Genomic DNA, 22,244 nt, shown 5'->3' on the forward strand with positions numbered 1-22,244 from the left:
AAGTTTAACGATGAAATACACAAATAAAACACACCCAAGATTCGAATGTTAGTTATTTCCTGTGTCGTGACTGATACCTGGGGAAAAGAAGGTGGTCAAATAGGGTTGGGAAAACTCAATTTTCTTTATATTAAGTTGGGGTTCTTTCTATATTACACCATCAGGTGCGAAGCTGCATTTTATAATCAGAAATGACATTTGCAGATACTAAGTACAAAGATATTGTATTATGCTACACTCTACAACCTATACACTAATAGCATTTCAGAGAGTTCCCTGTCATGTGAAACATGAGGCTCTTCTTCTCTATTCTGGCTTCCTGACTCGATTTAAACATCGGATCTGTATTTTTGTAGTGCTTCTACAATCTGTGCTAACTCCAAGTGTGAATGTGTCTGTGGTTGTTGTCTGCTCTTTCTCACATGTGGGGTGCAGCTGTGGAAGGGGTGTGGGGGAGTGACCCATTCCACCGGTTTGTTTGCAGAATGATGATATGGTCTTGAAACAGCCTGAAGTTAGAGCTAACAGAGAGAGGTCACGTTGCGGCACTCACAGGTACGCCCCACCCATCGTATCATAACAGAATGATTCAGACTTGCGGGGCGAGGCCAATGTAACAATTGTAGAGAAACCCGGCTTGTTGGAAATGGTGAATGAACACTCACAGGCGACAGTCTTTTGCTCTATTATCTACTTTTGAAGAACAAGCGACGAAGTATTTGAGGGGCGCCTGGGTGGCTCAGTCAGTTGAGTGTCTGACCTTGGCTCAGGTCATGATCTCATGGCTCGTGAGTTCAAGTCTCACACAGGGGTCTCTGCTGTAAGTGCGAGAGCCCACTTCAGATCCTCTGTCACCCCACCCAACTCTCTGCCCCTCCCCGCTTGTTCTCTCTCTTTCTCTCTCAGAAATAAACATGGGGGGAAAAAAGAAACCAAAGTATTTGATTAATATCTATTTACTAAATGGGGGGCAACAGTTAATATCTGAAAATACCTTCCTCAAAGCAGACTCAGGCCACTGTAGGTCTAGTAGAATTGTGGGCCATGACTTGGAGTCAGGGTGGGAGGAAAGGAGAACAATCTGATTTTCTCCCCACTACTCAACTCTATCTTTTAACTCTAAGCCCCTTCCCTTTTGCTACTTTGGGGGACAAGAAAAAGGAGAAGGTGGACAGAGATCTCCAGAGTAATTGGTAGCTACTCCTAAGTGGGAGAGACAGTCTACTAGAAAGTGGGGAGGGCAGTGAGCTGAGTGTGGCACGTGACGTCTTACTGGCTATCCTTTAGCACAGGGTTAAAGCACAGACAGAAGACAGGGCTGGAGATGAAGATTTGAGAGTCCCCACAGTCTAGGTTGTTGTGGGGCCACAGGAGCTAGCTGAGATCACCCAGGATGAGTCGGTAGAATAAGCAAACGGTGGGGGGTGGGGAGCACCATTTGGTTAAGCTCGGTGGTGGCTCAGTCGGTCAAGCGTCCGACTTCAGCTCAGGTCATGATCTCACAGTTCATGGGTTCGAGCTCTGTGGTGGCTCTGTGCTGACAGCTTGGAGCAAGAGCCTGCTTCGGATTCTGGGTCTCCTTCTGTCTCTCTGCCCCTGCCCCACTTGTGTGTTCTCTCTCACAAAAAATAAATAAACAGTAAAAAAAAAATAACGAGCAAATGGCTGAAGGCAGAGAAACTAGCTGGCCTGTGCTGCAGTCATGTTGCATACTTTATTATCACACAAGTATGACATAAAGTGTATTACTAACAACAGTAAAAACAGCAATGATGTCCAATACTTATTAGACACTGTTCTAAGCACTTCCTATACACTGACTCACAATTTTAACAACAACCTTAGGAAGTAGGTACTGGCTCTTTTCATTTTATGGGAGAGACTGAGCACACAGTAGGTAAGTGACTTGTTCAGGGTCCCACTGCTAGTATGTGATGGGTCTGGCCTGAGGGTCCAGGTTTGTTTTAAATCTAGACCTAAGCTCCCAAGTAATATATTGTAAAAAATACAAGTCTTGGGACGCCTGGGTGGCTCAGTTGGCTGAGTGTCGAACTTTTGATTTTGCTCAGGTCGTGATCCCAGGGTTGTGGGATCAAGCCCTGTGTTGGGCCCCCTAGATTTTCTCTCTCAACCTCTGCCCTTCTCTCCCACGTGCGTGTGTTTGCTCTCTCTAAAATAATAACAATAAATAATAAAATAAAAATGTAAGTTTCATTCCCTAGCAAATACTTTGAAAGATCCTAAAAGAAAGGTACAGATTATGCCTTATGCTCTGTTCCACAGGGCTAAAGTCATATACAAGGCACTAAAAAGATTTACTAAAGTATATAATACATATTAAGTTAAAATTTTAAAGTATCTATAAAATTAAACTGGATAACAGAGGCTAATCACTTTTAAGTGATTCAGCGATGAAAACATGAATAATTCCTTAGAAATGAAATGTTTTGTATAACTGAAAAATTTTGCTACTTTTGTTAAAATATCCCAACCAAATATTCTCTAGATTTAGAAAAAGATCACATATTAAATGGCTTAAAAACATTTTGCTCCACCCTTCCATGGTTAATAGTATGATATAAAAAATTAAAAACCTATAAAAGACACATTTCGATTAATGAACCAAGAGCAAGCTTCACAAAAACTATCATTCATATTGTAACTGCCCACCACTTCCATTGTTTTGTTCAGCTAATAGTACTGAGTGTGCCTCAACTGATGAATGAGGTTTTATTTTTTAATCAGTATCATCATTAATAGATCAATAACACACAAGCTTAGAAGAAACTGCTTCCCAGAGAAATGTGAAAGCTTCCAGTGGTTTGAGGATTAGATTTCAATCACTTTGTTTGGAAGACTATTTAATTATTAAAAACAACAGACAACTTCTTTCCCCACCCCCACCCCATCCCACACTCTAGGCCATTTGGAGGGGAAAAAAAAAATGACCCATGACCCAGGATTATCTTGTTCTTGCTGAAACACCTACGTTGACTATTCTGACCATTTCACTTGGGAATTAAGAAGTGAATTATTTTTCACACTCAAGTGTATTTTATCATCACAGACCAAAATGGAAAACCAAAATATTGTTTGGTGGCAGTCTGAGATTAAAAACAAACAAAAAAACCCCAACTAGATGAAATATTTAAAATGTGCACAGCTCAAACTGAATGGAGGCACCCAGGATTGGGTCCCTAATGAATGACTGATGAGGACTCCTGGAGTTTTCAGTCCTTTTTCTTTCTTAAGAATACATTGCTTTTCGGGGCGCCTGGGTGGCTCAGTCGGTTAAGCGGCCGACTTCAGCTCAGGTCATGATCTCGAGGTCCGTGAGTTCGAGCCCCGTGTCAGGCTCTGTGCTCACAGCTCAGAGCCTGGAGCCTGTTTCAGATTCTGTGTCTCCCTCTCTCTGACCCTCCCCCGTTCATGCTCTGTCTCTCTGTCTCAAAAATAAATAAACGTTAAAAAAAAATTTTTTTTTTAAAAGAATACATTGCTTTTCGAAAAAATGTAATTATTCACAATCAGCTTCTCGTTTGGAAGTATGTTTGTACTCCTACTCAAAGACAGGAAATGGATTGGATGAGGATAACCCATTTAATTCCTTGATCAAGACACCTTATGCCCAGGTCTACAAACAATCTAACATGGAACTCAGCTTCCAGAGTCAAGTTTTCTGTGTTTAAGGGAAAACTGCACTGATACTTACACCCCCCCCCCCCCCGACTCCAAGGTTGCACACAAAGAAGCCAGTGTGAACAGGAAGGCTCATTATAAGAAGAAAAAGAAACAATTTCAGTGCCTCAGTTTTGCGGATGTATACCTCATTTACTATATTGACATAACTTCTCCGATTTAAAAACAAAGGACATCACAAAAGGATATAATAGTATTGCTGAACGATGCTGAAGAAGGTGATGACTTTGGTCTTAACGACTCATTATGTGTTTGCTTTCATTTCAATAGTTTTCAAAGATTTGGAATTCTCAATTTTGACAGTACCCCTTTAAGAGCCCAGTCTAGTTGTTTTGCAATGTTGTAAATCAAAGGACTTACTGGGCCGCTGGTAGGCTGCCAAAAGCAAGCAGTAAGACAGGCCAAACACATGTCTGTAGTTACAGTTTCAGCTGTGTACGATCAACTGCTAAATCCCTGGGTTAGGCTCTATTTGTTTTACTATGAAGGCAGTTTTTGCAGCAGTGAGTCTAGCATAAGTCAGGGATGTGAGTTTTATATAAAAAAGTCAGGACTGTCCCCAAACACACCATTGAATCCTGTGCTACTAACCTTATTTAGCCAAACCCAGACTTGGATTCCTTCGTAAGGGCTCACCGTTGGATTATCTCATTGTGGGACAGGCGCCATTAACTCTCCCAGTCTCCTTTGGTATCAGCCTATTAACTCGAACGGGGCTTGCAGAGAGAGTCAGGGGGCTCACAATGGTCCAGCTAAAGGCGGGCACATTCTCCAGGCCCAGCTTTTCTCTGGGCAAAGCCGCCAGCATCGTGGCAAGGCAGTGACCAACAAGTGGTGTGGAAGGCTGCCAAGCCCGCACGTGGGGTAGGGCCGGGGAGCATAAAGGTCTTCGACAAGTGGGCAGAGGCTGGTGTGTCTGATGCCACTGGAGGAGAACCATCCAGTTCCTGAATCAATCCAATCTGGGGACGGCCTGGTACACCCACACATGAATGTCACTATGATACTGGAACCCATTGAGAGAAATTCCAAGATAAAGAAATCCTGGCTTCGCGTTCACAGGGTACAAAACGGCTTTATGCATTACAGCAGCTAATGACGGACTCTGGCATGTGGATTCAGCAAATTGGTTAAAATATAGCCCTATCCAATAATGGCATGTAAAATAATATGAACCGTTGGGGCTTTCTCTCCGGGAGACATAGGGGAATCTATGTAGAATGAGTATCATAAAAGTTTCGGAATGTGATCCCAAGTGAATTAACACATGTGTCCGTGTGAAGTGCCAAGAATGAATTCACCCACTACTTAATTCCCTCCAACTCACGATTTCTAAAGTGGTACCAAGTCCTGTAGGGAAGGACTCTGTGCCTTCTGTAAGCGTTCATCTACACTTACGATAATTGATGCTTCGGGACTGGCAACTGACCTTGGGGGCATCACTGAAATATCAGGCATTTTGTGGCAGATGGAAAAAATGATCTTATAGGATACTCTGAAGGAAAAAAAAAAACTCAGGACATGATTCAAAGAAGAAAAAAGGCTTTTTATAAAAAGTTCAAGCCTCTATTATAGAAGAGTCGAAAGCCTTGTACAGGGAACATTCATATTCCCTTCACTTAGATTTCCCATTTTGCCACACTGGCCTTATTTCCTTCTCTCTTCTTCTCTCTTTATCTTTTTTTTTCCTGAACCATTTGAAAGTAACTTGCAAATGTTATGATACTTAGCAAGCATTTCTTAAGAATAAGAATCTTCCTTTATAATCTTAACACCGCTGTCATATCTAAGAAAATTAACATTAATTCAATAATGTCATTTAATATACAGTCTATATTTAAATTTCCCCAACTGCCCTTAAAATGCCTTTTGTTAACCTTTGCTTTTTTGATGTAGTATCTAATGACAGTTCACATACTGTATTTGGTTATTTTCTTTTTTTAAGACACTGTCTAGTAGTTTAAATGTGAATTTTTTTTCCCTAAGTGCAATCAGCCTTTCATCTTAGAATCTGGCATCCTTACTGTAATACATGGGAGACTTAGGTCATGATGACCTTTCTCCAAGTGGTCATTCCCTGGAGGAAACCAGGAGATAAGGTGATGAAAAAAACTTGGTTGGTAGGAAGGTTCTAGAATGGTAGGAGACAAGAGTTTAGGTCAAAGAGCAGCAACTTCTTTTTGGTCTGAGTTACACAACTCAGTCCCCTCATTTCCTACTCCCATCCATATTCTCTCACTTTTTATAACTTGTAACAAGATCTAGTGTGAATACAAGATAAAATTACAGACTATGAGGCACTTAAAAAAGGGACTTTGCCTATATTTATCTTTTCCTTTTAAATTTCAAGAAGATGAAAAGGGAAACAATAACATTTACACTGTCCCTTTTGCCTAGCATCCCTTTCTCCCCCCATCAGTTTCCTCATCTGTAAAAATGGGGAAAGTAATAGCCCAGTTCAATACATAGTTTAGAACAATGCCTAGCAGAGAGAGAGCCCTATAGAAGTGGTAGCTATTGCTGTTTTGTTATTATTACTAGCCATAGCATTATACTTCATTAGGCTATTTCTCAAGTAAAATCAATGTCTCTGGGAAACAAACAAACAAACAAACCAAACAAACCAAAAAGTTTCCCAAACTGGTTTAACCAGTTTCTAGAGTCCAACAAGGCGTGAGATGTGACAACAAATACTGGCCCACTGAAATGACTGGGGTGGAGCTGGAAGGGTGGAGAAGTCCCAGAGGGTAAGGAAGAAGTGTCTGGGTGCAGGGGCAGCTAGGAGCATCACGCTCTGCCGATCCTTCCTCTGGAGCTCTGTGTTGGCTTTTCAGCCCTCGCTAGACTTCCCTACTCTTCCTCAAGGTCAGCACCAAGCTTATAAAGAAGACAGTTCCAGGGAGAACTTGATTTTTACAGATACAGCAAAAGCCCAATCTAAACAGTGTTCTCTGCTTCTTCAAACACAAATCCACAGCTCACAGTCTTTATGGAGCAGATACGTGACACAGTACGTGGTCCATGTCACCTTCCCATCTGTTTCAGATAACTGACCTTCTCCAAGGGTCCTCTGCAACAAGTCATGTTTGGCTTGAAGTTTTGTGATGAGATTACTACCTTCCAAATACTCCCGGAGTTTCTGCAAGAGGAAAGATTCGTTTTTAACTTAAAACTATACATTTCTCAAGGAACTTCCCATAGGATACCTATAATCCAACTCTTTTATCTTCTAGATCCTAGAACCTTGCTCCTTGGAGTGTAGTCTGAACAGAACAGCAGCACCAGCCATCACGTGGGGGCCCATCAGAGAGCGGAGTCTCAGGGCCCTCCTTCCTCAGACCTACTAAAATCAAAACCCGCATTTTAACAAGCTCTCCTGGTGACTATATACATTAAAATTTAAAAGTAGTTTTATAGCAGGCCTCTTTAAATCTGTTGGCCTCTCAGAATTATCCAAGGAACTTTTAAAAAAGTGCTAACTCCTGGAGCACCTGGGTGGCTCAGTCAGCTGAGTGTCCGACTTCGGCTGAGGCCATGATCTCACAGTTTGTGAGTTCGAGCCCCATGTTGGGCTGTGTGCTGATAGCTCAGGGCCTGGAGCCTGCTTCAGATTCTGTGTCTCCCTCTCTCTCTGCCCCTCCCCTGCTCTCACTCTATCTCTCTCTCAAAAATAAAATAAAAACATTAAAAAAAGAAAGAAAAGTACTAACTCCTAAATCCTATCTCAGACCAACAGAATCAGAACTCTGAGGGCAGACGAGGGTCCATATTTTAATAAAGGATCCCAGGTGATCTGGTCAACTCTAGAGGCTGTGTCTGGAGACCCCAGATCTGAGCCCCAAGAGTAGCTTGGGAAGTAACAGGCGCACCATGAAGTAGAACTGCTCAGTCTCCTGCTGGTTTGCTCTTCTCTTGGCGATACTGGGCTTACTCAGGTAGGTCTCAGAGACAGTAGATTTCACAGACTCTGTGGACCGACTGTGCTGGAAGCATTCAGAAACATCATAGTCCTCAATGGTGACCATATCTTGTATGGTCTGCAAGGTGGCTTCAGTTGTTTTCTTAACCTGGGAACAGGAACACATTTCGCACGTTACGACATTGTTTCGTGAATCACACGCTCAGTGAGAATCTACTCTGTCAGGCAGAGATGAGGACACAAGTCCTGCCCCAAGAAGTTCAGAGTCTACTAGGAAAGACAGACAGGTAAATAACACCCGCCGTCACCAATACAAAGACAGGCTCTCTTCTCCATTATCCTAAAGAGGTTATTACTTTGTATTTGAATCCTTAGAAAACTCATGTATCACTGGGTACTCTCTCAGTTACATTTTTTTTTTCAAATAACCTTTCCAATTGGAAGTGAAAATACACACAGAAAAATATGCATAAGCGTAGTGCTTGATAAATTACCAGAGTGAACACTTGTGTGACCACCACTTAGATCAAGAAATATAGTACATTGTGAAGATCCTCTCATTTCTCCCAACTACCACACACCTCTTTTTCCTCCCCAAAGGTAGTCATTATCCTGATTTCTAACACTATATATTAGTTTTAGCCTTTTTGTACTTCATATGCATGGAATCCTATAGCATGTATGATTTTTGTCTTATTTTGTGCAACTTTATGTAGTAAGATTTATTCATTTCTTGGGAGTACAGTGTTTCATTGTGGAATGCTGGCTATTCATTGTAGGAATACCTCGTAATTCATCCCTTTCACTGTTGATAGATGACTTATTTCTAGTTTTGGGCCACTGAGAGTAAGACTGCTATGAATTCATGCCATAGCATCCATGAGCAGAAGTGCTGCTTAAAGAGATTGTCAGACTGTTTTCCAGAACTGTTTTGATCTGTATTCCTACCAACACAGAGAATTCCTGTTACTCCACATCCTCAAGAATTGGTATTATCAGTTTTTAAATTTAAACCACGGTGTTGAGTATCTTATTGTGGTTTTATTTTTTTTTTAATTTTTTTTTTAACGTTTATTTTATTTTTGAGATAGAGAGAGACAGAGCATGAACGGGGGAGGGGCAGAGAGAGAGGGAGACACAGAATCGGAAGCAGGCTCCAGGCTCTGAGCCATCAGCCCAGAGCCCGACGCGGGGCTCGAACTCACGGACCGTGAGATCGTGACCTGAGCTGAAGTCGGACACTCAACCGACTGAGCCACCCAGGCGCCCCTCTTATTGTGGTTTTAATATGCATTTCTCTGATGACTGAGACTGAGCTCATTATAATGTGTTTAAGGCAATTTGGATTTCCTCTTTTAGAAATACTTTGCTCAAATCTATTGCTCAATTTTCTACTGGGTTATGAGTCTTTTTCTTACTTATTTGTAGATATGGTTATGAGTCTTTCGTTAGTTATATGTGTTGCAAATATCTTATCACACTGTGCTCTGGTTTTTCACTTTCTATAGTATCTAGATGAACCATTAATGTAATCAATTTACCGATCTCTTCCTTTATGATTAATGGTTTTTGTGTCCTATTTAAGAACATTTTCCTATCTCAGAGCCATAAAGATATTATTCTATGTTATCTTCTCGGAGTTTTTTTTTTTTTTAATATTTATTTATTTTGACAGGGGGAGAGAGCGTGAGCAGGGGAGGGCTAGAGAGAGAGGGGCAGAATTGCAGGCAGGCTCCACACAGTCAGTGGAGAGCCTGAAGCAGGGCTTAAACTCATGAATCTGACCTGAGATCATGACGGGAGCTGAATGAAATCAAAAGTCAGAAACGTAACCAACTGAGCCACCCAGGTGCCCCTCTTCTAGGAGCTTTTTAATTTGCCTTTTAGTTTTGCTGGTTGTTTCCTTCGCTGTGCAGAAGCTTTTCATTTTGATGAGCATTTTTATTTTTTGAGAGAGAGAATGCATGTGGGGTGAGGGGCAGAGGGAGAGGGTGGAAGAGAATCTCAAGCAGCCTCCAGGCTGTGTAGAGCCCAAGGCAGGGCTTGATCACACAATCATGAGATCATGATCTGAGCTGAAATCAGAGTTGGATGCTTAACCGACTGAGCCACCCAGGTGCCCCTATTCCTTATATTTTTAAGAGTAATCCCCCATCTTTAGAAATTGCTTTTAGCATGAGTCTGCGGGTGGTGAACTGTTTCTGTAGACTAGAAAATGTCTTTTATTTCACTTTCACTTATGAAACTTGTTGGCAGTTTATTTTCTTTCAATACATTGAAGATACCACTGTATTTTCTTATGGCTTCTATGTTCCTGTTGAATGAGAAGTTTGCTGTGAGTCTATTGTTACTTTGCTTGCTTCTACAGGTGCTTTTAAAGTATCTTACAGTTTTACCATGATGTGTTTACATAAGGATTTTAAAAAATACATTCTACCTGGATTTCTTTGGGCTTCTTGAATTGTGTGATATTTTTCATAAACTCTAATAAATTTTCAGCCTTTATCTTTGTAAATATTGTCTTTCTTTTCTATCATTTTCCTTTCTGGGAATTTAATTAGTACATAACACATGACTGTGTTCTCTATATCTCTTACCCTTCTCTTTGCATTTTCTACCCTTTTGTTTTTCCATGCTGCATTTTAATTACTTTCTTCTGATTTGTCCTCCACTTTGATAATCCGCTCTTCAGCTGTGTTGAATCTGATGTTAAAATCATCCACTGATTTGTTAACTTGGGCCACTATAGTTCTCATTTTTAGAATTTCTATCCAGTACATTTTGAAATCTGTTCTTTCACTGTTAATAGGTTATAGTTCTCTGCCAAAATCTAAGCTTGGCTTTTATCTCCTTGAACACAGTAAGTAGCTCTTTTACAGTTTGTTTCTGATACCCTCAATATTTGGAGCTCCTGCAGGTATCTCTCTGTGATATCTGTCTGCTGGACGTTTTGGTAGAGTTACTTGAAGCCCAGGGTGAAGCTACCATCTTCTAGAGAGAATGTCTGTTTATTTTTCCAAAATAATCTGGGCACTAATAGTTCAGAATCAGTGGGTTTTATTCCTGTTCAAAAACATTTGATGCTCTTCCTTTTGGGAACATATGGTTCCCTGTGCCATGGGCTTCAGGCTTGGCCAGGCACCTTGTCCAGGACAGTGAAATGTGAAATAATCAGCAGAGCGACTTGGTTTACTATTACAGGAGGGAGAAATAGTTTCAATTACTCTTGTCTATTAAACAAGAAAATACCGTTTAGAGAACAATGGCAACCAGTGTTAGTTCCGATGCTTAAAGAGGGCATGTGATAAAATAAAACAAAAAACACAAAGAAATTTAACAGACTTGGTCATTATTGCTGGGGATACGCATAATGCAAAGGAGAGATATTACTCGAAAAGAACAGATTAATGGTTACTTTAAAAAAACCCAATACTGTAAGTGGTTGCTTTAAGAAGTCATGATTACATATTTATAGCCTGAATGAAAACACTCACCACCCTAGAGGTGACATCAGCAAGACGAGAAAATGGGAGATCCCCTGCTCCTATTCCCTCTTGCCCCACCACAACAATGATCTGGCAGCCATCTGTGGACAAAAGTGCATTTGTGGGAGCTTTGGGATCCAGGTAGGAACGTGTAAAACCTTGGTGGAGCCCAGGACTGAGGAGGACCAATTTGAGAAAGTAGGCATGGGCCCAGGTGGGAGGCTTGCCAACCATAGTCCTGGCTACTGAGCCAGAAACAGCCAAGTCCCGCTGTGGGCTTCATAACAGTCTTGTTTGGCTTTGGTCCTGCCATCAGAAGTACCTGCCAAGGGACCCATGAGGAGTCACACTTACCTGCGCCTCAGGTAACAGGCCTGCTGACGTTGGTCCTAGCTGTGAACTGTGTAGAAACCCATGATGCAGTTCCAGTCCCTCTCAGCACTGGTCATGGAGCCGTCACGCATGTTCAGTGACTTGCTAGAAAGCATGTTTCTCAGTGCTCCTGGAGGCAGACCTGCTGACCTCAGTCCATCTGCAGATCTTGAAGTGGCCCTGTAACCTGGCTCCAGGTGGGAGACGTGTCTGTCTGTGCTTCTGGAGGCAGGCCTGCCTACCTTGGTCCTGGCTATGGACCCTGAAGTGGACCTGTGACTCTGTGCCAGCTGCATTCATCTGTGGTACAGGGCCAGTCCCGCCGGCCAAGAACCTGTGCAGGTAATTGAAGGGTGCCACACCCATTCAAGCACCTGGTAATAGACACACTGTGGACCAACCGTGGGTCTTGAAGTGAACCGTTGTCCCAGCTCCAGACTTACTGACCCAGGTCTTGGAGGCAGTACCATCCGCCCTGGGGCTAGACAGGATCCACACCCACCAGGGCCCATGGTAACAGGCCCACAAACCGTGGACCCGGCGGCAGCCTCGTGATTCCCTGCCATTGTTAACAACATCTCTTTTTTTTTTTTTTTTTTTCTTTTTCTGAACTTTCTTTTCGGAAGCAAGAGTGTCACGGTTAAATTTGGAATTGTCATAAAAAATAAAGGATGTGACAGAAAACACCAAACACGATGGCTGGGACTACATATTATCCCATGGGATGTTCTCGACAAAGAATAACACCAGCTTCTGACACACTAGTCATGTTAATAAGTCACAGGAGGGAATATAATGAGGCAAATATGAAATAGCTGATACGAGGCTTGTAATGAATCCCCATCAGCAGCAGGAAAACGCAGTGAGCTTTGGCAGGAGAGGCCAACAACGTGACAAGGAATGAAGAAAAACCTGAAGAATGTACCGCAGTGGAGGAGTGCCCAGGTGGCTTGGACTCTGAGATGACAATCCAAATGAACCGTGGAGAAGAGGGGACTGTGGCAGGCTTCTGCAGACTGGCTCTTTTGCCTTTTTACTCACAGGACCTTACAATTGTCGGAGAAGACAAAACAGTTGTTTTGGTTTCATTCTCTAAACACACTATTCGTTTCCTAGGGCTGCTGTGAACAAGTCCCGCATGCTGGGGAGCTTTAAACAACAGCAGTTTATCGTCCCACGGGTCTGGCGGCTACAAGTCTGAGGTCAAGGTTGTGGCAGGCTTGGTTTCTTGTGGGCACCACGAGGGAAGGTCTAGCTTGAAGATGATCATCTTCTGTGTCTCTTCACATGGCCTTCTCTGTTTCTGCGCGCAAATTTTCTCTTTTTATAAGGACACCAATCACGCTGGATGAGGGTCCACCCTACTGACCTCACTTTAATTACCTCTGTGAAGACCCTGTCTTCAAAGTCATATTCTGAAGTAGTGGGGACTTCAACATATACATTTTGGGGGAACACGGTCCAACCTCTAACACAAACATTATTTTATGACACCATGCCTTGCACCTTCCTCAGGCCCATTCAACCTTTAAGACTCATCAATCCATGTGTGAAGATGGCTCCCAGCTCTGCCTTCCCTTCCCCACCTACCTACTTACTTCTTGCCATCATTGACCTCAGATGCATTTCACTTACAGCACTGTAGCATTTCAGATGTGTGAAATATTACCGCAGAGACCACACACGCATGTGCACACACAGAGAGACCGGATCAGTGCCAGAGTTAACTAGCCAAGGGTATAGCGCCATACTGCCAGCACAAGGCACAGAAGGCAGGAGCAGAAGCAAAGCATCTTGCCATGACACCCCTCGCTCCTGGTACAGAGAGATGCCAGTGACCTCGCCTGTGCTGGATAATGAGGAGCGTGACGCCAAACCCATTTCTCACAAGCACCTACCTCACTGTTTAGAGGGCGATGTTGGCCATCTACAGGGGAAGCAACTTGAGTTTAGAGCCAGCTTATTAATCTTTGTATCTCTAGTCACTAGCACAGTGCCTGGGACAGAACAGATCATCCAAAGCTTCACTAAATGAATGGTAGAGGTTGAAGTCATCCTCTTTGCAAATCCACAGTCATCAAAGCAACACTCAGCACAAGCCAGCAACACACACTTTCGTGAATATCAGCCATCCTGAGCTCGCCATCCTTTCTAGGGTGCCCTAGCCCATGACTCACTTCTAGACCCTTTCTAGAAACTCTCCTCACTCTGCTTGGTATTCTTCTGGATCAAGTTGCTTCCTGTGGGGAGTTAAAGCTTATCTGAAACCACACACACACACACACACACACACACACACGCACACACACACGCACACACACTGCTTCTAAAAATATGTGTTTTCAGTGAAAGACAAATGATCCCTGTTTTCAATTTTGGCCCAAGATGATGCTATCGTTTAACGGATAAATGGCAGTTATCTTTTCTTAGGCTTCTACTGTTAACTTCATCAACAGAAGGTTGCAGGTAAGTTAGAAATATTTAAATAAATTAAAAAATACTTAAGCAAAAATGAAGTTAAAGCCACAGAGAAGATCAGAAATAGTAACTATGATTAAGTAGCTATCAAGCTCCACAACTGATAATTGTCCATAATGGTTTGATCACAGATTTACATGACTTGGGATTCTGCTGTAGTCAATGATATTATGGGAATGTGATTCTTGAGGGAAATAGGACTTTTCAACCCTGAGGTAGATAACCAAAACATCTCTTACTTCCCTCAATTACCCAGGCCATGAAAACTGTTTCAAGGTTTACGTAAAATCTTGTTCATTACAGTTGAAAATATCCTGTGTGAGGAATATATTTTTAGAATAGTCTGTGAATTATTCCCTAGTAAACTGTCAGTGAAAGATTTTAAATAAAGCTAGGAAAATTTATATGGGGCTGTCAGTTCATTACACAGTGTTGCAAATTAATTGAGGAATCACAGCTTTCTCTCTTTTCCATTCCCTTCAAGGGGGTAAACGTACTATAACTTAGAAGAAACTCATTTTATACGTGAGATTTTAGTCATAGCACTGAAATAAAATGCTTACGGAAACTATTTTCTGGACAAATATTGGGACAACTGGTCTGAAAATCGGGCAAACTACTTAAAACTAAGGCTGTACTAAAAAGGTATAATCGCTCTAGTTCTACAATTCATTCTCCTTTTCTTTGGCTGTGTGTAGGTAAAGGACGGAAAGAGGAACTCTAAGAAAAGGGAGATGTAGTTGTATGGGGAATTACTCCAGAGCTAGCTTTGAAAGAAAGGAGCAAAGAGAATGTCCCCTAAGCTGAAATCCCTGTAACAGATGTTAAAAACGAACTTCAAGAACATGTGTGAGAGGGTGTGACATTAGATTGGAACATGTCTGGAGAATATTTATAGTGACAAAGGTACAGATGATTATTCAGATGTAAGTTGCTTTGAAAGTGTTGTGTTTAAAAGTAATGTTTACTAATGTTTCAAATAAAAAACTTAAAGAAAAAGAAAACAAGGGACACCTGGGTGGCTGACTCAGCTAAGCAGCCAACTCTTGATGTCAGCTCAGGTCATGTCAGTTTGTGGGATGGAGCCCTAAGTAGGGCTCTGCACTGACAGCACGAAGCCTGCTTGGGATTTTCTCTCTTTCTCTGACCCTCCTTTGCTTGTGTGCATGTGCACGTGTGTGCGCGCGCACACACACACACACACACACACACACAAACACACTCTAATAACAACTAAAAAAAAAAACAAAACAAAAATGGGAATAAAGCGTGGGCAGCAGGCTCTTTGTTAATTCCATGTGCACAACCCACAGTGGCACTAATAAATATTTGTCGGCCAGCCGCCTGGAACTTAAAATCGTGAAGATTGAGGTACCAGGGATATGAGAGTGTAGCATAATGAGACTGAAGGCTCATTTTAAAAGGCTTGCCCTGTAAAGTTGTGAAGTGACAAATTATAAATGGGTATCCACCCCAAATTGAGTCAAGCCCTTCTCAAAACTTATTCAGCTTTTACTATGTGCGAGTATCCTGAGGTCATTTCACAAATGCTTCTCTTTGTTCTAAGGCCTGTGCTGCAAGCTCAGATATCTTCAAGGGCCAAGGAAGTGATGAAAACGAGGCAAGCGGGCTGAGTGGGGAGCATGGCAAACAGGAAGCACATGCTCTGCGTCTAAGCGGAGCATCTTCGCTCAAGCCAGTCATCACCTCGCAGAAATGCAGGTCTAGTGTGATCAGACTTTCTAATTGTTAAGAAGCTGGAAATAGATATTTTTACTCCCAACTTCTAATTTAAAATTTTTTTAATGTTTATTTATTTTTGAGAGAGAGAGAGAGAGAGAGAGAGAGAGAGAGAGAGAGAGAGAGAATGAGAGAGCGAGCAGGGAGGGGCAGAGAGGGAGACAAAGAATCCAAAGCAGGCTCCAGGCTCTGAGCTGTTAGCACAGAGCCCAACACGGGGCTTGAACCCACGGACTGTGAGATCATGACCTGAGCCAAAGTCAGATGCTTAGCTGACTGAGCCACCCAGGTGCCCCCAACTTCTAATTTTTAAATGACAGCAACTAAGTTTTAAAAATCAAATGCTGTGGAGCAAACAAAATGTATCCATGGCTCTTAGCATGTAAATTCCCTTCTAAGAAGGCTTCCTACAGTTTTGAATGGTGCCCATTATTTGTAGCTGTTTAAAATTTGGTGACAAGGTTTGTGTTCTATTTAGCTACACTGTCCATGCTTTTGTAAACTTGGATGAAATTCCCTTTCAACTTTTATCTCTTCGCTGGGCAGTCATTATTATTTTTAGTTAGCCAAACTCTCTCCAGTGAATTCTGGACTTTGTGTATAGCTGTTTGTGCAGAGGCAGAGAATTATACAGAATTATACATGTTTCTTTACTTGTATACTTTGATCTGATAGTGACAGGTCACTTTTCTGACCTCTATCAGTGGAGGTCTGCCTCCATCAGAGGCAGATTCTCTATTTCTGGTAGAGAAAAGTGCTATACAGGACTCCAAAATCGGCAACGATTGCAATTTTGTTCCCACGTCCCGGCTCTTATTTTTTACATGATACAAATGACTTGTTATGGTTTGGCTCTCATGCTAGATAGATGCTGTGACATTCATCTCTGTACTCTCCGCACCTGGCAAAATACGGGGAACGTAGAAGTTGTTGAACAAATATTTATTGTACTGAAATGAACGGACCCACAGTAACAAAACCCCTCAAGTCAGCTCTCAAGGTCTCTCATCATCTGACTTGAGCTTCACCTTTGGCTCTTCCTCAGGGAGGAGCTGGACGATGACCAAATTGCTCTGGGAAACCAAGGTTCCTCCAGGGCATCTTGAAATATAGTGAAACATTGTTTCCTCCTTCTATACCAATGGAAATCTATCGATTGTCAAAAATTCAATTTAAATCTTCCTTTCAATGGGAATCCCATTCCATGACAATGAATTTGTTCCATATCCAACAGATCATAAACCACTAGTCATGCTCATTAGAAACCTCAAGACAACCTAATTCATTTGTTACTACAGTAAATCTTTTAATTCTCAGAAAGCACTGCCTGCCACTATCAGCAGGACACTGCTTTTCTACGTTGTGCCCAAAAGGACATACGTGAAGGGTCAAAAACTCAAAGGCCTGCAGAAGCCAAACAGGCTACAGAAACGAACAGTCCAATGGAAGAAAACTGGGAGCTGAACGGCTAATGGCAAAGTGGAACTCAAGCACCCCAGCTCTTCCCTTTGTGAGGCAATCCGGGGTCAGTCACCAGACTCTTATTTTTAATAGGCAAAAACTGTGGCAGGCAAACAAAACAGGTCTCTGGACCGCCAGTTTTGACCCTGGGCACAACACATTCTTTTCCTAGAGTTTAGAGGCTGTTTCCAAATAAAACAGCAGGAGGATATGCAAAAACAAAAACAAAAACAAAAACACCACCACAACAGGAAGTCATTAGACATACAAACTGTAGGTCTATCAGGATCCAATAAACTGCATCAGGCAAGTATTTTGTGATGCCTCCACAAAACTCTAAGCTCTAAAACACTTCAAGAAGAGCAATAAAGGCTCATTTGTGGGACTTTACACAGCAACTAAAGACTTCATCACATGGCTGCATCTTAAACACATATGTTTGAATAAGGGGTGGTTTGGTTCTTCTAGAAAGAATGGAAGCCAGAAAGCTGCAATGCAGTTTGACCAAACTATACTGGTCTAGAAACACATCACTCTTTCTGAACAGAAACAAGTAACATGTTCATGTAGCTAAAAACATCCCAGTGGGATTAAAATAAAAGAGGGTACACCAAAGTGAATTTTGGTAATTCATTTCATCAAGGTGAATTATTATTGTTTTCTTTTTCTATCTCACATTCCTTCCTTTCAGGAACTGTCTCTAGAAAAACATGTTTCTGTTGGAGCTGTCAGCCAAAGGGCTCTATGAATGAGCACAATATATAAGGTGATCAATGACAGAATCCCATTTCTTTTTTTTTTTTTTTTTAATTTTTTTTTCAACGTTTTTATTTATTTTTGGGACAGAGAGAGACAGAGCATGAACGGGGGAGGGGCAGAGAGAGAGGGAGACACAGAATCGGAAACAGGCTCCAGGCTCCGAGCCATCAGGCCAGAGCCCGACGCGGGGCTCGAACTCACGGACCGCGAGATCGTGACCTGGCTGAAGTCGGACGCTTAACCGACTGCGCCACCCAGGCGCCCCCAGAATCCCATTTCTTGCGTGTATTGGTTGGTCCAGAAGTATGCATGACTTAACTCAGGACAATAAAGGATCCTAGTTCAGGGATAAGGGCAGTGGGATGAGGTGAGATGGCAAGCCATAGGACCATGTAGCTTTGGCTATCCCAATTTGAGGGAAAACAACTACTGACACATATGAAAATACAACTTCAGAAAACTAGAATGCTTATGAAAGAAATTGAAGAAGACACAAAATAATGGAATTCCATGCTCATGGACTGGAAGAACAAATATTGCTAAAATGTCGATACTACCCAAAGCAATGTACATATTCAATGCAATCCCTATCAAATACCTATCACTTACGCTAAGCAAAATTAGTCAGAGAAAGACACAAATATATGATTGCACCCACATGGGGAATTTAAAAAACAAAACAGATGCACATAAGGGAAGAGAAGCAAAAATAATATAAAAACAGAGGGGGAGACAAACCATAAGAGACTCTTAAATACAGAGAACGAACTGAGATTTTCTGGTGGGGTGTTGGATGGGGGTAAGGGCTAAATGGGCAAGGGGCATTAAGGAGGACACTTGTTGGGATCAGCACTGGGTATTATATGTAAGTGATGAATCACTAACTTCTATTCCCGAAATCATTATTATATGTTCACTAACTTGGATTTAAGTTGAAAAAAAAAATACAACTTCAAAGTAATGAAAAGAGAGATTCCTGATAATATCATCGGAACACAGATCCAATCATTCCCGAGGCTATGCAAACATTGACCACTAAATAAACTTTCTGACTTGAGTAAGTTTGATTTGGGTTCCTGTAAATGATAACTGAGAGCCTTAGAAACATATGCAGTTCATATTTTATTTAACAAGAATGTGGATCCAATTAAATTAATTTCAGAAACAGGCAGCTGAATTGTATGACTGCTTTCTGGTTGGACATATATTTACAATTCACATTTTATGTTCTATCCATTTAAATCCAGTAATGTCAGCAAATAAATAGTTTCCTATTCTCACTCAAGTGCTATTTTAAAATAGGATTTCTGTACTAATTGTATAAGTACTGCCATGTTCAGTACCAAAAATTTAGAGAACACATAAAAGCAAAGTACTAACTTCCAAAAAAGTTAGGATTAAATTAACACGTCAGTCAAAAGTTTTATTTCACACACTATTGTATATTCTTGGACCCATGTTGAGTTTAATCATTTACGGGAACTGTTTTCCACATGAACTATGAATTTAAGAATAAAATGTGTGTTTTTTCATGAGTATGCCATGGATCCCTGGTGAAGAATTCATCTCTGGTAGACTACAGAATCTTTGCATTCATCCTCTACAAAGAGAGTATTCTAGGAACCACGATTTAGCTAAAAATGCCTGATGAAGAGACGCATTTGGAATACTAAATATGCCTAGGTCACGAGCACATGCCTTCCAGTCCCATTAGAATTCGGATTCCCTGCGGGGCAGAGAGTATACTCACCTCCTCATTCTCGATTTTCAGCGTGGCCAGCCGGGACTGCAGCTGCTGGTACCTGAGCATGAGCTCTGCCTGGACTGGTTGCTGAGCGCTGACCTGACACACCTGATGGGGAATCAGAAACCGCAGTTATAACAGGGCCAGCAAGCCACCCTCCAGCGGCAGGGTTCTCCTGCTCAGATGCTGCACGAGTCACGCTGACCCGCTCAAGATTCCAATTACGTATTTCCTTCCAAGAGGCGCTTCCACACTTCAGTTTTAAACACGGACTTGCTATGTCAGGGGCAAGGGCAGAACGCAGCTGTGGGGCCTGGGGATGGATGACGGGGAAGACAGCAGCTGCAGGAAGCTTCGCTCTAAAAATGGGGCACTTGGGGCGCCTGGGTGGCTCAGTCTGTTAAGCGGCCGACTTCGGCTCAGGTCATGATCTCGCAGTCCGTGAGTTCGAGCCCCGCGTCGGGCTCTGTGCTGACAGCTCAGAGCCTGGAGCCTGTTTCAGATTCTGTGTCTCCCTCTCTCTGACCCTCCCCCGTTCATGCTCTGTCTCTCTCTGTCTCAAAAATAAAATAAACGTTAAAAAAAAAAAAATTTTTTTTTAAATGGGGCACTTGCTGGAGAGTGAGCTCTGATCTTGAGGACTCACTTGTGGGAATTCTGAATGACTATGGGGCAGGGGGCAGAGGGCAGAGTGCAAGGGATGATCCAAACGAACCACACAGGCAAAAGGAGGGGAGGCCACAGAGCCTCCTAGTGACAGTCAGACAGGTACCTGTGTAACGTTACTAACCCTCAGCTTCCTCATCTGTAAAATGGGGATAGCAGGAGTTCCTACACCATGGGGTTGTGGTGGGGATGGAATGAGTTAATGTACACGAAGCACTTAGAACACTGTCTGGCACACAGTAAAAACTCAGAAGACGTAACTATTATCATCTTTTAACCATGGCTTGCTTTACCAACATCGGCCACATCACGTGATTCATCATGAATGTGAAGAGGCCCCTTGTAGTCTTTGGCAGAAAGATATTTTGGCTATGGTCTCAATTACGGTTAAGGTCACAATTAGAGCCTTTTAATTTTATTATATTTAGTTCATTAAAATTGCACCAGAAGCAAAATCGTTTCTTTTCATCTTCCTTGTCATAGAAATGCTCCAGCAGATGGGGGTTTCCTTTAATGGAGTCTCCAAAACATCACAGAAATTATTGTTCCCTGGCAGAACAGGCCATAAAAAAAAAGGGCAACTGACTCATTTTATTAAAAATAATAATAGTAAAAAAAAAAAAAAAAAGGAAAAAGTACTAACCCAACTGAAGTCACTTAATTTGTGCTATTTTATCATTGTGTATATTTGACATATCCATAACTAAAAAATATAACGGTAATCATTTGGTTTTGGAAACACAACTCTGGGTAGGACAAGCCACTTGCCTGTCAAATACACGTGCTATTGGCAGAAAAACTGCTCACCATTTCTAATCGAGTATTTTACTCTATCAAACCGAGCAAATATAATATTAGGTTAGAAATGCAGCATGCGCACATATAACTTATAAGTATTAACACGAGGTGTCTCAGAAAAAAAAAAGATGACGGTGAAGAAATCTGTCATGGCTATTATATCTATTTTTAAAACCACACTGTCACCACAATGAGCTAAAATTGAGTTGTTAATCTTTGAGTATTGTTTTGCACAGCTGGGATACCAAGTGCTGTATAGCGTGCTCATTAATTGGGTCTTCTTGTTTTCCCAGCCGCAGACAATAAAATATACCACTGTAACTCATGAACGGATTAGGTGGATTTTTTTTCCCCTTGGGTAAAATAGGACAGAGAGCTAAATTCATATACAGAACCCAAGATACAATATATCGTGTCTAATGTTCATTTTACCAGTTTGGAGACAACTACAGTCTTAAATAAATGTTCTGCATTTTTTCCCCCTCTCTCCCATTCTCCTGCCATTTACAATTATTTTTCTTTGTGAAAATCTTTAAATCAAGATCACAGGGAGTCTTCAGGTAGATTCTACTGGGCCAGCAAAATAGTTCGTTCTGAATTTGAATTGGAATGTCTAGAGGTAGAGGTAGGACGAACTCTGAGATGGGTTAGTGCTTACAAAAAACTGAGTTTGCACGTAGGTTTGGCCTTTGTAGGCATTTCACCCAAAGGTGGTAATGGCTGATATTAGCATATAACTATGCTAAGATCCCATGCAAAGGCAGGAGAGAGAAAACAACTGAGAATTCTGACAACTGGTGGGGTACAGCATGTGAAGAGTAACATAAGTCAAAAGGCAATTCATTAATTTTAAAACAGTCAATTACTGGGGCACCTGGGTGGCTCAGTTGGTTAAGCATCTGACTTCGGCTCAGATCATGATCTCATGCTTCCTGAGTTCAAGTCATGCATTGGGCTCCCAGCTCTCAGTGCAGAGCCCACTTTGAATCCTCTGTCTCCTTCTCTCTCTGTCCCTTCCCCACTCGTATGCTCTCTCTCTCTCAAAAATAAATAAACATTACACACACACACACAAAATATATATATATATATATATATATATATATATATATATATATATATA

General features: G+C 41.8%; 1 protein-coding gene across 2 annotated transcripts in view; it reads right to left on the reverse strand.

Moving 5' to 3' along the window:
• The window catches only part of SRGAP1 (SLIT-ROBO Rho GTPase activating protein 1), a 284,228-nt gene that overhangs the window by 52,724 nt on the left and 209,260 nt on the right, over positions 1 to 22,244 (reverse strand). For both annotated transcript variants that reach the window (XM_040491526.1, XM_040491525.1), the window contains exons 8-10: positions 19,664 to 19,765; positions 7,569 to 7,766; positions 6,754 to 6,838 (exon numbers count right to left, since the gene is read on the reverse strand). In XM_040491526.1, the coding sequence (XP_040347460.1) occupies positions 6,754 to 6,838; positions 7,569 to 7,766; positions 19,664 to 19,765 (385 nt within the window). The remainder of the gene's footprint in view (positions 1 to 6,753; positions 6,839 to 7,568; positions 7,767 to 19,663; positions 19,766 to 22,244) is intronic.

The sequence above is a fragment of the Herpailurus yagouaroundi genome, unplaced genomic scaffold (genome assembly GCF_014898765.1).
Source record: "Herpailurus yagouaroundi ecotype Mexico unplaced genomic scaffold, PumYag 182, whole genome shotgun sequence".
NCBI classification, from domain to species: domain Eukaryota; kingdom Metazoa; phylum Chordata; class Mammalia; order Carnivora; family Felidae; genus Herpailurus; species Herpailurus yagouaroundi.